Consider the following 17,811-nt stretch of genomic DNA (forward strand, 5'->3'; position numbering starts at 1 on the left):
GTATAAAAATATCATGATTATGGGTGGGGGATTACTTGACATGTTGGTGAACAGCCATCTTGAAGCCCCAGAGGGAAGAATGGGATTGAACATACTGAGGAAGTTGGTCCCACAGGCAAAAGTAAACAAATGAGTAAAGGTGAACAGTGAACCTGGATATTCTGGGTTTCACCAGAAGTGAGTTGCTACCGGAATGCATGCACCATGCAGAAACCTTAGAGGGATGAGGACAAAAGGGGCGGTGGGAGGAGTTAAGGAAAATTAAAGTGTAGAGGGTGCAAGACCAGAAAGGAGGTGGTATAAGATAGAGGCCACTCACCTATCTGCAAGGCGAGATTAACAGGCTCAGAGGGAGGCTTCATCACAAAATATTCCAATGATTTTAAGGGGCTTAGTTTCCACGGTACCAAGGGTGAGGTAAAGGCATCAGCCCAAAGGGGAGAGCAGTATTCCATCAAGTTAGCAAAGATAGACCAACTTTATCATCAAAAGATAGACTTTTAGCAAAGATAGATGCACTACGAAGAATGCCCAGTCAGCATCTTGCTTTAGAGGCCATTTTGGATTATGTCGTTTGCCCAAGAAATATCATGGGTGATGGTCAGGCCCAAAGCCCAATATGAGGCCCAAAGTTTGAGTGACTGAACTTCTTCAAGAGGTTTGTTAAGGAAGTAGAGTATATGGGAGAGTTCACCAGATGTTCTTTCGGAGAGTCAGAGTGAGTGTGTGGGATTTGTTAGGGTTGAAAGACATATTCCAAGTGTTGGACAAGCTTCTAATTCCATCAAGGTCTGATGAGGAGGTGGCCTTGGATGCCCAAGGTAGAAAGTTTGGTGACCAGGGTGGGGTGTTTGGTGACTTTTTTGGTGACTTTGGTGAGAAAGTTTGGTGACTGTGTCAAATGCTTGAGATATGTCCAGAGACAGCCCTGATGTCATGTCTATGATTGAGGGCCTCCATCCATTGTTGGGAGAGTATATGTCCAGAGTGGAGTGACCTGGTCTGAATCTGAATTGATGATCTGAGATGAGGCCATTGGAGAAAAGGAATGATTTGTTGTCAACTGTGATGATGGATTTCATGACTTTGCTTATAAATGGAAGTAACCGAATAGGCCTGGAGTTAAGAGAATCTGTTTTTTCACTGCTTGTGTTGTTGATGTGATGTTGATGTTGTTGATGTGATGTTGATGGAATTCCCTGTAGACAGCAGGTGAACGAGAGCAAATTATATTTAGGGTGAACAGAGCAGAATGAGGATGTGCAAGGCTGGCAGGGCAGATTATGAGGACACGTGCGCTGATGCCCTCTGGGCCTGTTGCGGAAATAGAGTCGAGGATTGCCAGAAAGTCTCCACCTTCTCATGTGAGAAAGACAGTGTCCAGGAGTAAATGGATATGAGAGGGTAAGGAAGGCACAGGGAGCGTTGGGTACGCGAGATTTGGAAGGAAATACAGAATTGAGGCATTTGGCTTTCTCATTAGCAGAGTTGGATGTGGTGCCATTTCAAATGAAGGAAGTGATGGAGGGGAGTCCAGAGATAGACTTAACAAGAAGCCACCAGATATTTTAGGAACGTGACAAGTTTGAAAGTTCAGCCTAGAGGTTGGCCAACTGTTTCCTGGCTCGCCTGAGAGAGGACACACAACTTGTCACAGGCCTTGTTGAATGATCTGAGGTTGCCTATGGTCAGATTTGCCTTTCACGAAGAGAAGCCAAGTTGGTTTAAGGCAACTTCCTCACTGCAGGATTCATTGTACCATAGGCGAGAGGATGGGTATGATAACTGCATATTAAATGGTACAAATCTGTGCAGAATGGTGAGCAAGCTTTTGTGGAAGAATTCACAGGTGGCATTAATATGAGGGGAGTTGGAGATGGAAGACCAGTCTTTAATTGAAAGGGCAACTTGCAGTCCCTAAGAGTCAGCCTGAGTGATCTGCGAGACTCTCCAAAATTGAAGCAACTCCCTCACAAGCACATTATCAGATGAACCAATTAGAGCAGTAGAAGAACAGTAGATGTTAGCAGGAAAATTGGTTATTACCAAATTCAGAAGGGAGGATTTGTCATTGGCAGAAATCTGAGTAGGAATGTTCACAGATTGATTCAGGCCTGTGGAGTCAAACTCCTGACAGTCACAGAAGTCCTTTGCTGCAGTGCCATGGCAGGTTGAAGGGGTGCCAATGCCCAGCCAATTGGCATGATGACATTTGAAATCGCCTCATATGAGAAAGAGAGAGTTGGAATGAGTGGTTACAAGTTGATCCATATTGAAAAAGAAAAATGTGTGGCATTATCACTGTTCAGATTGTACAGCATACAAACAAACAAGAGGTGCTTATGGAGTGGGATTTTGGAGGAGTGAGAGCAATACATGGACAGTGAGAAATGGAGTTCTTGATGTAGACTGCAACTTCGCCGCCGGGATGGGGTTTAGGCCTGTCAAACCAGAGGAGACATTTGCCGGGGAGAAAGACAGAGAAATCGGAGACATACTGTGGAAGGAAATATTCTACTCGTATTAAGTAGATAATGTCAATGGCAGCCTGGATTTGATAGATCTGTAAAGATTGGATTGGAGGCCTCAGATGTTGAAGGTCCAAACAATTAGGGGCAGGGAGGAGGCAATGTTGGCAGTGCTCAGGACTTTGGCAGTGGGGAAAAGGTTGGGGAAACATAGAGATGGAGTCACGAAGGGATGAGGAGTGGGGGAACATGGAGATGGTATGGCGAGGGGGATGTGTGGCGGGGCATGAGGAAGTGGATACGGGCAGAGGGAGCCGGCATGGGCATGTGGGGACCTGGGTGTGAAGGAGATTATGTGTGGGGGAGGGTATAGATGTGAGGGGTTTCCCACCATCCCACACTCATTACAAAATGGGTTTGATTTGAAAATTTCAAGGGCAGACAGACGAAAACATACAGCAGGATTGGGATGGTGGGAAGGATTGATGATTAAAGGCTCAAAGAAAGACAGTGTAGTTTTGGCAATTAGCTACATTTAGGAAATAAAGGCCGGAAATATTACACAAATAGTATTCTTCAAAAAAATAGCAAAAGGGAAAAAGGTACGTTGAAGGTAGACAACTCACATACTCACATCCATTGTTGAGTTGACTTTTAGTTTTATAACTAAAAGGTAATTGCACTGAACTGCACCCGCCTACCTACAGTGCATTCAGAAAGTATTCAGACCCCTTCACATTTTTCACATTTTGTTATGTTGCAGCCTTGTGCTGAAATCGTTTGAATTCATTTTTTCCCTCATCAATCTACACTCAATACCCCGTAATGACAAAGAGAAAACAGGATTTTAGAAAGTTTTGCAAATTTATTAAAAATAAAAAACTGAAATATCACAATGACATAAGTATTCAGACCCTTTGCTATGACACTGGAAATTTAGCTCAGGTGCCTCCGATTTCTCTTGATCATCTTTGAGATGTTTCTACACCTTGATTGGAGTCCACCTGTGGTAAATTAAATTGATTGGACATGATTTGGAAAGGCACACACCTGTCTATATAAGGCCTCACAGCTGACAATGCATATCAGAGCAAAAACCAAGCCATGAGGTCGAAGGAACTGCCTGCAGAGCTCAGAGACAGGATAATGTCGAGGCACAGATCTGGGGAAGCCGACAAAAAAAATCTCTGCTGCATTGAAGGTTCCCAAGAGCACAGTGGCCTCCATAATTCTTAAATGGAAGAAGTTTGGAACAACCAGGACTTTGGCCGCCCGACAGGCTTTTCGCAGATGGAAGCCTCTCCTCAGTGAAAGACACATGAAAGCCCGCTTGGAGTTTGCAAAAAAGCACCAAAAGGACTCTCAGACTGTGAGAAACAAGATTCTGTGGTCTGATGAAACCAAGATTGAACTGTTTGACTTCCGTCTGGCCACTCTGCCATAAAGCCCAGATCGGTGGAGTGTTGCAGCGATGGTTGTCCTTCTGGAAGTTTCTCCCATCTCCAAACAGGATCTCTGGAGCTCAGCCAGAGTGACCATCGGGTTCTTGGTCACCTCTATTACCAAGGCCCTTCTCCCCCGATTGCTCAGTTTGGCCGAGCAGTCAGCTCTAGGAAGAGTCCTGGTTGTTCCAAACTTCTTCCATTTAAGAATTATGGAGGCCACTGTGCTCTTGGGAACCTTCAATGCAGCAGAAATTGTTTTGTAGGCTTTCCCAAATCTGTGCCTCGACACAATCCTGTCTCTGAGCTCTGCAGGCAGTTCCTTCGACCTCATGGCTTGGTTTTTGCTCTGATATGCATTGTCAGCTGTGAGACCTTATATAGACAGGTGTGTGCCTTTCCAAATCATGTCCAATCAATTTAATTTACCACAGGTGGACTCCAATCAAGGTGTAGAAACATCTCAAAGATGATCAAGAGAAATGGGAGGCACTTGAGCCAAATTTCAAGTGTCATAGCAAAGGGTCTGAAAACTTATGTCAATGTGATATTTCAAGTTTTTTCTTTTTAATAAATTTGCAAAACTTTCTAAAAATCCTGTTTTCTCTTTGTCATTATGGGGTATTGAGTGTAGATTGATGAGGGTAAAAATGAATTTAAACGATTTCAACATAAGGCTGCAACATAACAAAATGTGAAAAAAGAGAAGGGGTCTGAATACTTTCTGAATGCACTGTAGATCTCTGCTGTCGGTTATAACAAAGAATCTAACATTCTGACATAATGATGGATGACGCATTTGCTTCTGAGTAGGAGCTTTAAGTTATTGTAAGAGTCTGACACTGTCCACTTAAGCACCTGTGAGTAAAGGCCCAAGGAAAGTCTCTATCATGCTGTACCTGTGTGCGTCCGCAGGTGCCTCTGCAGCTCGTCCGATCGTGTGAAACGCTTCCCGCAGTACAGCCAGTTGCACACGAATGGCCTCTCACCAGTATGCCAGCGAAGGTGCGCACGCAGATGCGAGGTTTTTCCGTAGACCTTCCCACAGCCCTGCACGTGGCAGATGTGCTGTCGGCGCCGTCCCGTCTCTCTGGTCACCCTGTGTGCATAAGATTGTCACACCATTTTTTACTAGTTTGTACTGTCTCTCTGGTTACCCTGTCTGTGCGTAAAATTTCCATAATCTGGCATTGATTTCTTACATTGACCCAAATGTTAGGACAAATCAATTAAGGATTTATTGATCCCTTACTTGGTCTCCCCATCTCGGCAGTTTGGACAGGTGCAAGCCACTCTACGTAAACGTTTTCCAGAGTTACTAGCCACATCTGAGCTTAGCTGACTCTGGTCCAGACTTGCAACTGTGGTGGCTGACATGTTGGTCACGCCTGTTGTAGAGACAGATACAGACGCCAACTTCACTTCCCCTTCGTCCTGCTCTGAGAGACAAAGGCAGCAGATAGAAGGAAAGAAGGGTGAAACAGCAGACTAAATGTCACACTTGTACTATAGCTATAGCTTGTTCTTTCCATTTTACCTGCACCTGAGGAGACCTGGCTGCTTGCAGTTGTACTGGTCGCAGGGGATATTGAACTATGACCAGCAGAAGTTGTTGTTAACACTGTCCCATCACACCCAGATAGTGGTAGAACAGCCACTTGCTGACCACCAATCTACAGAAACACACCCTTAATCAGCACGAGCAGCAATGGTGACCCTTCAAATTGTGACCTGATGAGAGCGTGTGGTGGTGTGAAGGCAAAGATCTGGATAATTCTTCAACCCTTCACTCTACCCCAAAGCAAGAAGTTTCAAACATACATACATATGCAGAGAGATATAAGCATACACCTTTAAGAAAACAAGTTTTCAACTCTATTACCTTTATCACCTAAGGTGGATGGAAGTTATATTTTCACACCTGTCTGTTTGTTTGTCTGTGAGCAAAACATGTCAAAAAGATATGGACAAGATTAGGACGACTGGTTGGTGTGTGTGGCGAGGATGAATTGATTAGATTTTGATGAAGATCCGGATCTGCATAAGATATTTTAAAAATGATTTAAGATTCTTCAGCATTGAGAGATCGGACCAAAAACGATATATAGCATTATATTTCAAAAAGTTGTGGATGGATTATGACAAAACTGTATGAGTTGGGTAGGTGCGAAGAAAAAGCCGATTCAATTTTGGCGTGTGATAAGGACAAATGGTCAGGATGCAGATCCGGCCTATCAGTGGGATACAAAATGTAAACTCTTCAGCCTGGTGGAGGTACGCGCTCTATCGAGTTCCGTTCTAGTTTTTCAATGTAATCACCTCTCATCTCAATGCACTTAACCCATTTGTTCTTTGAACTAGCAATACCCTGATAAATCTAAATATTTTGACTATTCCTTTAACCTCTCATCAGCAGTGGACGTCAAGCAAAATTTGCCTGAAGAACATTTACCACACAGCTCAAACTTCAGATGCTGGAACAAATTGCCAACACTTGGGCCCAGATCCAGGTTGTAGGGTCGATGATTCTGTTGGAACCAACACTGGAGAATGGCTGCCTGTGCAACTCTGGCCCTGTGAACTGGTGCATTGTCGTGCAGCAGAACACCTTGTATAAATATCCCCCGACGTTTTTCACGGATGGTTTCACACAGCTGAGGCATCATATTGACCAGTGATCGTAGTTTTGTGCAGAATTTAATTGATCGACAGCTCCCCTTTGGGACCCCAGAAGATACTGGCTCTAATTTTACTGATTGAGGAATTGTTGCAGAACTTATTCAGGGGTGGAGATGTCCAGTGCTTCCATGAATTGATTCAGTCTTGGTCTGCAGTTCCCTTTGGAGAACCCACATGTCTCATCACCAACAATCAGACGTGATAAAAACACAGCTGCATCAATGTGAAGAGCTCCATCATCTCTGTACTGGACTCCATTCTCTTGTTGTGATTTAGCACTCGATGCATCGATCTGTAAAAAACCGTTGATTTGCCAATATGTTAAATGCTTAAAGGCTTTGATGCTTCCAACAGAAAAAACCTAAACTATTCTGCATCTCTTGCAACCTTGATTCGGCAATCAGACATTACCATGCTTTCCAAAGAAGAGATCCCTTCCAGATTGGTTGTGTCTGAGAGTAGTGTATACTTGGGAACATAATCAGTCGATACTCTGGCATGTATAAAACTCATTCAGCCATCTTGTCACTATAGTATAATGAGAGTCACCCTCTAACATGGCAACCGTGCATCTATGGATTTGCAGGACAGCTTTCCTTGTCCAAAAAATGATGACTGTATGTTGCTCAAGCGTTGATAAGAAGAACAGAGCAGCAGTTGTGATCCACAGATGGTAATACAAACATGAAATTAAGAATAAATAATAAGTATACATGCGGCTTTCAACAACACACACAAAGCGTACAACAGGCACACAATAAGTACGCAAAATGCAAAACTTTTTGAACCGCCCTGCATGGCATACATCAAGGTTTTGGACTAGTTAATGCATCTGAAGCCATGCATTAGTACGACGATAACATTTAAGTATTTGGTTTGGAGTCATTCATTATCTGAGGATGCAGTCTGCGGCAATTCTCATGGCAACATTAATCACATGATCAACAGGCACGCCCACTCCTGAAACCAACCAATGAACTACCAACTACCACATGACCCTTAGGAAACAGTTTCATGTGTACTGCTAAACTTTACTTTGGATCAAACATCTTGGGAATAAGTAGGAATTAATTACGATGGATCAACTGTGTGATCATATATATATATATATATAATATATATAATATATAATATATATATATATATATATATATATAATATATATGTATATATATATATATAATACAGTGGAACCTTGACTTACGAGTGCACCAACTTACGAGTTTTCCGAGATACGAGCCGTCGCTCGGGCGGTTTATTGCTTTGAGATGCGAGCCGAGATCTGAGTTACGAGCTTACGCCACCCGCCACCAGGTGGGTTCCGGTCACGTGGTTATCTTGCCGTGCAAGCATATCTGCCGTATATCGCTGCTGTTTTGTTTTCGCATGTTGGTTATTTTGGAGCTTACGCCAGCCGCCACCAGGTGGGTTCCGGTCACGTGGTTATCTTGCCGTGCAAGCATATCTGCCGTATATCGCTGCTGTTTTGTTTTCGCATTTTGGTTATTTTGGAGCTTACGCCAGCCGCCACCAGGTGGGTTCCGGTCACGTGGTTATCTTGCCGTGCAAGCATATCTGCCGTATATCGCTGCTGTTTTGTTTTCGCATGTTGGTTATTTTGGAGCTTACGCCAGCCGCCACCAGGTGGGTTCCGGTCACGTGGTTATCTTGCCGTGCAAGCATATCTGCCGTATATCGCTGCTGTTTTGTTTTCGCATGTTGGTTATTTTGGAAAATTTCTTAGTTTTAACCATGGGTCCTAAGTAATTGAGTGCCAAGGGCAGTACTGAGAAGAAGAAGAGGATGATGTGCTTGGATATAAAACACGCAATCGTCGAAAAACATGAGCGAGGTGTGCGTGTTGTCGACTTGGTGAGGCAGATGTGAAGGCAGCTGAAGATTTTATTATAACTTTTGCCGAACTCATAGAAGCCGAACGATACATCCCCCAGCAAATCTTCAACTGTGACGAGACAGGGCTCTTCTGGAAAAAGATGCCGAGGAGGACGTATATAACGGCAGAGGAGAAGAGCATGCCAGGCCACAACTTGTTCAGAGTGCCGGCGATAGCTCGCCTTCTCTTTGTGGAAGACACGGTGAGATCCTTAACATCCAACAACTAATGGGACGCAAACGGGGCGCCCAGTTTAGCGGTACACACATTGATGAATCACCCTGCCTGTGAAACACCGACATGACAGGTTATAGCTGGGTCGGGATTCAAACCCAGGCTGGACAGTTTAGAGTCAAGTGTGCGTACCTCCAGTCCAGGCCATCCTGCCAACTTGTATGCTGCATACAGGTGAAATATAAAGCGCGAGATATTTTTATATATACTGCATATTTAAAAAAAAATTGGTGTGGTTTTTGGCGGGCTGGAACGGATTAATAGCATTTCAATGCATTTTAATGGGGAAATTTGATTTGAGAAACGAGCAAATTGAGTTACGAGCTCGGTCACAGAACGAATTAAACTCGTAAGTCAAGGTTCCACTGTATGTATATATATATATATATATATATATATATATATATATATATATATATATATATATATATATATATATATATATATATATATATATATATATATATATATATATATACATACATACATACTACTGTGTTCAAAAAGTATCCGACCTTTATTTTTCGTGCGTAAAAAAAAAAGAAGCTAGGGAGGCGTTGATTGGTGCACGTATGTAGGCGATCCTAATGCGCACGCGTGAATTTTTTCCCACCTGCAGAAGCTGTCATTCGACGGCAGACCGCCGATGAGTGAGGACATGTAAGCGAGCGCCGTCGCATTTTCGTTTTTGACAAAATGACGGAAAAACTTGAACAACGCTACTGCATCAAATTTTGTGTAAAGCTTGGCGATTCCCAAGTGGAAACGATCCGCAAGATTCAACACCATTCATTCCATTATGAAGGAGGATTTGGGCTTCAGGAGAATCTCAGCGAAGTTCGTACCAAAGCTGCTAACGATTGAGCAGAAGCAACTCCGTTTGGAGATTGCACAGGACATGCTGGAGACTGTGAACAGCGATCCCAGCTTCCTCAACACAGTGATCGCTGGCGATGAGTCCTGGGTTTATGGGTACGACCCAGAAACCAAGTTGCAGTCATCACAATGGAAGCATCCAACATCCCCGAGGCCAAAAAACACAAAATTTGATGCAGTAGCGTTGTTCAAGTTTTTCCGTCATTTTGTCAAAAACGAAAATCCGACGGCGCTCGCTTACATGTCCTCACTCATCGGCGGTCTGCCGTCGAATGACAGCTTCTGCAGGTGGGAAAAAATTCACGCGTGCGCATTAGGATCGCCTACATACGTGCACCAATCAACGCCTCCCTAGCTTCTTTTTTTTACGCACGAAAAATAAAGGTCGGATACTTTTTGAACACACTACGTATATATATATATATATATATATATATATATATATATATATATATATATATATATATATATATATATATATATATATATACCTATATGATATATTTCACTGAAAAATTGGACGATGGCATGGTAATGTCTGATCATTTGTGAAGGTTCTCTGTCAATTAACAGTTAGAAATTTGCAAGAATGTAAACGCTTAGCAAAACTTCGTTTGTGGTTTATACGTGTAATGTAATGCAAATTTGTTTGGCTGAAGTCCATTCAACCTGCCAGATTGATACAAAAGTACCTGCTCTTGGCAAGGCTTCATGGGTGATGCAAGGGCAACTGCAACAAACTTATCATTTTAACGTTATCACCTATTGGTGTTAAATTAACAATTTATTCAATCAGCTGTTCTACCTAGAGGAGAATACAGGGTGGAAACACACACAGTCTATGGATAATTCTGGTACCTGCAGGTTTTGCATCTGATATGTCTGCCAGCTCAGCTGTCCATTCGGACTAATGGTTGGTGCACGGAAGACGAGTGCGGTTCCTGGGCTGGAAAAAGACGATGAAGGCTGGGTGGCTGACTGCATGCATGCACTGCCCACCCCAGAGACTAGTGGCAAACCCTGAAGGAGCACTGCAGATGGTTGCGTCCCTTGCGTCATGGCACCCTGTGTTGCAGTGGTGCCTTGTGTTGTGAGACCTTGCAGTACAAGACCCTGACCGGATACATTTGGCAAGCTTTGCAACAGCAAAGTCTGTCCCTGTGCACCACTAGTTGCACCACTTTGCACCACAATGCTTTGTGTGGGGATGGTCTGTGAGACAGCCTGGAGGCCAGTCATCGCAGGCTGTGCTGTTGTGGGCACAGTTTGTACCTGTAGTGTTTGTCCCAAGATACTCAATGTCTGCACCCCGGAAGTTGTTGTCGCTGAGATGTTGGGCGTTCCTGCAACTGAAGATTGAATAGTTAGTGTCTGTCGGTCTCCGACTTGTTGGTTGGTGTTATCACCCTGTGAACCTGCAGGATTACTCATGGCTTCTCCCTGTGTTGGTGCAATCACCGTTGCAGGGTGCATCGCTGTGGTGGATATTGCTGACTTTCCAGAATTGGTTACCAAAGTCGCTCCTCCACCCAGAGCAAGAGGCAGTGCCAAAGCAAGCCCACCACTCATTCCCAAGTTAACGACCGTGGCTTGGGCTGAGTTGCATGTGGGAATGGGAGCTGCCGGCTTGATTGCTACGGGCACTGGGCCTTGGACCTGCGCTGCTGGTCGGATAGCCCCACTCACAGATTCAGGTTTACTGGCTGAGCCAGTCATCTGGACACCAGCACCAGCCATCCCCACAATCTGCCAGCCGTTGGTTGAACCCAGGGGCCCAAGGGTAATGGCCTGTGAAAGAGCTTGAGTCGGTGCTGCCACGATGCGAATGGATTGGGTGGCTGTCGTGGCTTGACCTGGTACTGGTGAACCAATCTTACTGCATGTTGCTGCTAACAATGCCAAAGGAGAAGCTTGTTGATCCTGCAGAAACCACAATAGAACAAAGGACAAAAATGTTGCGAGTCAAAGGGTGCAAGTTAACAAGGCTGGACAACATATATACAGTCACGTGAAAAAGTAAGTACACCCTATGTAAAGTTTTGACTTTTTCAACATATTTCAACATACAGCTATTTGATCTTCATTTCAACAATATTGAAAGATAAAGGTGATATAATATAACAAATATCATGAAACATTTACATTTTGTAGTCCATTGTATAATTTCAATAAACATAAATGCAAATTTCGCATGTGGAAAGAGGTAAGTACACCCCTACATTTATCACTACTTCAAATACCTAAAATTAGAATCAGGTGCACCAGCTCAAGTGCAAATGATTAGAACATCGTTAGAGAGGATCTTGGAGGAACCTGTCTTATTTAAACCTCAGACATTTAGGCGAGCGGTGTAGGGTGCTTTTGGGTCGAGTACCCCTCCGCATCTTAGAACAAAACACAACCTATTTTTTCTTCAAGGGGGATGTCTGGGGAGTTAGAAAATCATGGTTGTGAATATGAAAGCATTGCACATCACTCCGAGAATCACATTTACATATATATATATATATATATAATAGGTGCTGATGTTGACGCCAAGAGCCGATTTGACGTAACAGGTTTTTTGCCTTTATAGGCATCAATATTGATGCTATATGCACAAATGTGGTATTAAAATGTGCAGGAAGATAAGACACACTCAATAAAATAGGATTGAGGCTTAACAAATTACTTTTATTGGATAGAAATGACAAAATGTTGAAATTAAATACTGCAAATTCACTTCGGTTTCATCGATAAAGTGGGACAAATACATTGTAATTTCAGAAATATTAGCTTCATAGTCATAAAGTTTATGTTCAAATTTCCCCTGTTCATTTGTGTATATCACATTATTAAGCAAAATGTTAATATCAATGATACTGATAATTATATTGTCTAAATCTAACGTCACCCCCCTAATATTTTTACCAACATCCAGAAATCGCAGTAGTATATACATGTCATTCTGATGATGCTCTGAATGAAGTCGAACTATGTTCAGTCACTGTCATCATCGCTGCTGTCACTGAAGATAAGAGAATTGTCTGTGTTTGGGCAACCATCACCATTACAGGAGCAAAATTCAGTGCATGTCAGCCCCGCTCTCAGGCACTGACAGGCTCTGGTCTGTGAACAGTCCTCATCCATGCAATACAGATGTGTGAGATCCCGAACCTCTTTTGGGGCCGCTTCCTTTTTGAACATGACGGGCTCGAGTTTGTTATCTCTCAGCTGCCATCCATGGCCATCAGGCTTCCAAAGAACTGGCTTTGCTATGTGACTGTGAACCCATATTGCCACCTGGTAATTGGCGCGTCTGACGTGTTGTTCAAATGCATCATCGGTGGGTGGGAAGAGACATGCAGCCTTATCACTTTTGCATGCATAATCATAGCGTAGCTGGTCCAGAGAGTGGCACGATTTGCTCTTCGATCCATACAGCAGTAGTGCATACTTCGTGGCAGTGAGGAGTACCTCGGATACATCACTGGACTGACCCAGCTGTGACAGTGGTAGCAAGTCTCCAATGTTCTGCAAGAGCTTGCTGTAGGCAGTTCGCTTGCCTATCCTGAAGAATGCGGAGGTACTATCGCAGCCGCTAAGAGCGTGGGATGCTGGTAAGCACAGTGAAATGTCTTGCCCAATTTTGTCAGTTATGCTGCTGACAGGAATGAACCTCTGGCGATTCGTTGCTTTGCTACAATGACCGGCATTCATGTACACATTGCAGTTGCCGAGCATGCCCTTGCCACAGTAGTATATTAGAAGAATTAATACATCAGTGTCATCGCATCTAACAATGATCCTCGAGTGTGATTTAGCGAGATCGATGGTATGTAGCAGGATCCGTGTGTCGGCCTCCTCATAGGTGCTGAACAATTCAGGTTTTTCCTGAACTCCTGTTTGCTCAACAAGTTTAACCAGCTGACCATTTTCGAACCCTCCTGCCAATGTAATCGACTGGTGTTCCCCGAGGAGCTGTGGAGCAGTTTGTGTTAAATATTCGCAGATGAACTCAACAAGTGCTGATTTGTTTTTGGCGTTCTTCAGGAATTTGCTCTAGTTTGGAACTCGGCGACGTCCACTGATGACATAGCTAGGGGTTGTCTCTCCACACGTACGGCGGTCTCTTTCCAGCTGCTTAATGGAGAGCTGCGCATCATAGCGATCAAAGACCAGAGTTACTGATGCCACTCCTAGGTTACCGGCTAACAGTGATTCAATTATTTGCATTACTGCAAGTCCTAGATCATCAAATGTGTCAAACTGTGCTTCATCAAGTGCCTGAAGTAACGCCATCCCATCGATGACAAATGCAGTGTCATGCTGGTCAGACCCTTGCAACACCTGGATTTCTTCAGAATTAGATTCTAACTTCTTAGCTAAATCTGCCTTGCTTGTCTTTCGCATTGTCCCGTCATCATTGAAGAGAGAAGGTGGCACAGGAGCTGGTTCATGTGTCAGCACCTCTTCCAGGCTGACATCACGGTGCTTTGACACAGCCAGCAGCCGTCGGAAAAGTACTTCCGAATCCACCATCATCTTGTCTGTCTTGTTGGATTTTAGGGGCTTGGACATGTTGGTGAAAGTTACAGTCTTCGACCGTGTTTCTGTGTCCCAGAAGCTGATGGTCCTGTCAACCAGGAGACGCTTTTCTACAAAGGTAATGTTACGTTTCTGGGAAACTTCCAGGAAATGTCCCATAATCGGTGGTATTTGGCATCATAGGCAAACAAATCTGAATACAAGAGCATTCGCATATGAATGGTGTCGTCTTTTCTTTTGTGGGCCGCTGCAAGAACCTTTTCTCTGGTGGTCTGTCCGATGCCTGTGGAAATTTGTGTAAGCTTTTTTCTATTTGAAGTGCTCCGTTTGCCACAAATGAAACAATCATTCCTGATGTCAAACCCGCTTGTTTCACTTATCATGAGCCTTGAAGGTTCCGTAGAGATGGACTCCGACGTACACGGTTGTTGTTCAGTATCGGTAGATTGGCATTTAGGCAAATTTGACTTGCTGGTGTAATTGGCACGACATGATTTATGGAAAGCCACTTTCAGATTCAGGCTTAAAATCTCTTGTTGCAAAGGCCAGAGTGCTTCATAAACATCATCTTGTCTCAGCTTACTTGCTTTTAGAATTGCATTCAAGCCATCAGCAGTTGGGTTCTCAACCACATGGTCCTTTTTCGGGTCAACAGTTTTGGAGCATACGATACAATGGTCCGTATCGATTTTTCGACGTTTCACAGCTGGTGCTTCCAAATCCATGGTAGAAGGGTGATGACCATTGTCAGAAAAGTCCATCTGGAAAGAAATATAGCAAACCAATTGTGCATTTTATGACATGGAGACAGTTGAAAGCTGAGAGGAGTGTCATCAGTCACATGACATAAGGGCCTTTAAGGGGCTGTCCCGAAGTTATTTATAGCTTTTACTTTCAAGTACCTGTAACTCTTTAAATAATGGTCAGACAGTTTAGGTATGTATTAGGCACTAATAGGAAATCATATATGGGGAATCATTTGCCACCATCAGATTTGACCTTGGAACAAGGGATCAAGGTCAAACTGTCAATGGAGCATGCAATGCTGGGGTCAATGACCTCTCAAGGTCACCACAGGTCAGAAACAAATTGCCTCCATGTCTGAAATAAAACCTTGGGGTATGTAGATTATATGCTGAAACTGCCATGCACATAAAATGCACAATACCTTCCATATATGACCTTATCTGCCCCACTACTTGATGTTTTGGCGGTATTGCGATTTGTGAATTTCAATAAAATATTAGGGGGGTTACATTTGATTTTGACAGTATAATTATCAGTATTATTGATATTAACATTTTGGTTAATAATGTTAAATACACGAATGAACAGGGGAAATTTGAACATAAACTTTATGACTATGAAGCTAATATTTCTGAAATTACAATGTATTTGTCCCACTTTATCGATGAAACCGAAGTGAATTTGCAGCATTTAATTTCAATATTTTGTCATTTCTATCCAATAAAAGTTATTTGTGAAGCCTCAATCCTATTTTATTGAGTGTGTCTTATCTTCCTGCACATTTTGATACCATATTTGTGCATATAGCATCAATATTGACGCCTATAAAGGCAAACAACCTGTTACGTCAAATCGGCTCTTGGCGTCAACATCAGCACCTATTATATATATATGTAAATGTGATTCTCGGAGTGATGTGCAATGCTTTCATATTCACAACCATGATTTTCTAACTCCCCAGACATCCCCCTTGAAGAAACAATAGGTTGTGTTTTGTTCTAAGATGGGGAGGGGTTAGACCCATTTTAAGGCCCCTTTTGAGATTTCACCATTAGCCTAATTTAGTTTGGTTTGCTCTTTGTTGTTGAAGTATGCGGCATCACCATGCCTAGATCAAAAGAGCTCTCTGAGGCCTTCAGAAAGAAGGTTATAGATGCCTACAAGTCTGGGAAGGGATTTAAAAAGATCTCAAACAATTCGAAATCAATCATTTGACTGTCCTGAAGATCATCTACAAGTGGAGAAGATTCCAAACAACTGCCATCTTGTTCAGGCCAGGACGCCCCAGCAAATTCAGCACGAGAGCAGACCGCAAGATGCTGAAAGAAGTCTCGAAGAACCCCAGAATGTCATCACGGGACCTACACTCCTACAGGTAGCTCAGGCCACTGTTAATGTCAAAGTTCATGAGTCTACCATTAGAAAGAGGAGGCACAAATTTGATCTACATGGGAGGTGTGCCAGGAGGAAACCTTTGCTGTCCAGAAAGAACATCAGGGCAAGACTAAAGTTTGCCAATGAACACCTAGACAAAGTTGAGCACTTCTGGAACAATGTGCTCTGGACAGATGAGTCAAAAGTAGAGCTATTTGGCCACAGTACCAGAAGACATGTTTGGCAAAAACCAAAGACAGCATTTGACCACAAGAACTTGATAGCAACTGTAAAGCATGATGGTGGAAATATTATGGTCTGGGGCAGCTTTGCTGCATCAGGGCCTGGGCAGCTCACCATCATAGAATCCACGATGAATTCTTCATTGTACCAGAGGGTGCTTGAGGATAATGTGAGGCCACATGTCAGAGAGTTGAAGCTCAACCGAAGGTGGACCTTGCAACATGACAATGACCCTAAACACACCAGTAAATCCACCAAGGAATGGCTGAAAAGAAAGAAATGGAGGGTTCTGGAATGGCCAAGTCAAAGCCCGGATCTAAATCCCATCGAGATGTTGTGGGGGGATTTGAAACGAGCTGTGCATGCAAGAAACCCCTCAAACATCGCACAGCTGAAAGAATTCTGCATGGAGGAGTGGGCAAACATTTCTCCCAGTCGATGTCAGAGACTGGTTGACATTAGAAGAAATGCCTACTTGAAGTTGTTTCTGCCAAAGGGGTCAATACCACCTATTAGAGCCAAGAGTGTACTTACTTTTTCCACATGCGAAATTTGCATTTATGTTTATTTAAATTATACAATGGACTACAAAATGTAAATGTTTCATGATATTTGTTATATTATATCACCTTTATCTATCAATATTGTTGAAATGAAGATCAAATAGCTGCATGTCGAAATATGTTGAAAAAGTCAAAACTTTACATGGGGTGTACTTACTTTTTCACATGACTGTATAATTATGTATATATATATATATATATATATATACTGGTATCTGTAATCTGGTTCTCCAACCTAATGAGCGGACAACATGACGTCATCGCCATGCACGTCCGCCTTGCCTGCAAAGTTCCAGAGGAACCATCCAGCAGTGCGTCATTACGGATTATAAATACAGATACTGTCACAAGTGCATGCAAAACTCACAGTTACCGACCTGGTTTCGCCCTTGTTGGGGCTTCATCAGGGCAACGCAGTGAGGCTTTCCATACACTTATAAAAACCGAAAGGGTCACAGAGTTACATCAGTCACTATGCGACCTTCATATCATCAGTGGAGAACCGCCAGCAAGGTGTCCCATACAGCTGCTGCTGCACCTTGCTGGGAGCGATAAGCACCGCCTGCCACGCGGTGACGTTATCTCTGGTATCCACTCATCATATGGAGTCGACCTGGTTGCGGTTGGGAGTTACTAATAATGGTATCTGTAATCTGGTTCTCCAACCTAATGAGCGGACAACATGACGTCATCGCCATGCACGTCCGCCTTGCCTGCAAAGTTCCAGAGGAACCATCCAGCAGTGCATCATTACGGATTGGAGA

The 17,811-nt window shown here is 43.3% G+C and overlaps 1 protein-coding gene across 4 annotated transcripts in view; it reads right to left on the bottom strand.

Annotated features, from left to right (window-relative positions):
• The window catches only part of LOC137431381 (uncharacterized), a 118,494-nt gene that overhangs the window by 12,447 nt on the left and 88,236 nt on the right, over positions 1-17,811 (bottom strand). For 2 of the 4 annotated variants that reach the window (XM_078781958.1, XM_078781957.1), the window contains exons 3-6: positions 10,452-11,513; positions 5,448-5,583; positions 5,163-5,298; positions 4,810-5,009 (exon numbers count right to left, since the gene is read on the bottom strand). In XM_078781958.1, coding sequence (XP_078638084.1) covers positions 4,810-5,009; positions 5,163-5,298; positions 5,448-5,583; positions 10,452-11,513 — 1,534 coding nt within the window. Of the gene's footprint in view, positions 1-4,809; positions 5,010-5,162; positions 5,350-5,447; positions 5,584-10,451; positions 11,514-17,811 lie in introns of all 4 variants that reach the window. The other 2 variants (XM_078781956.1, XM_078781959.1) reach the window with 1 other exon arrangement.

Source organism: Myxine glutinosa, chromosome 7 (assembly GCF_964187855.1).
Source record: "Myxine glutinosa chromosome 7, kmMyxGlut1.1, whole genome shotgun sequence".
Lineage (NCBI taxonomy): Eukaryota > Metazoa > Chordata > Myxini > Myxiniformes > Myxinidae > Myxine > Myxine glutinosa.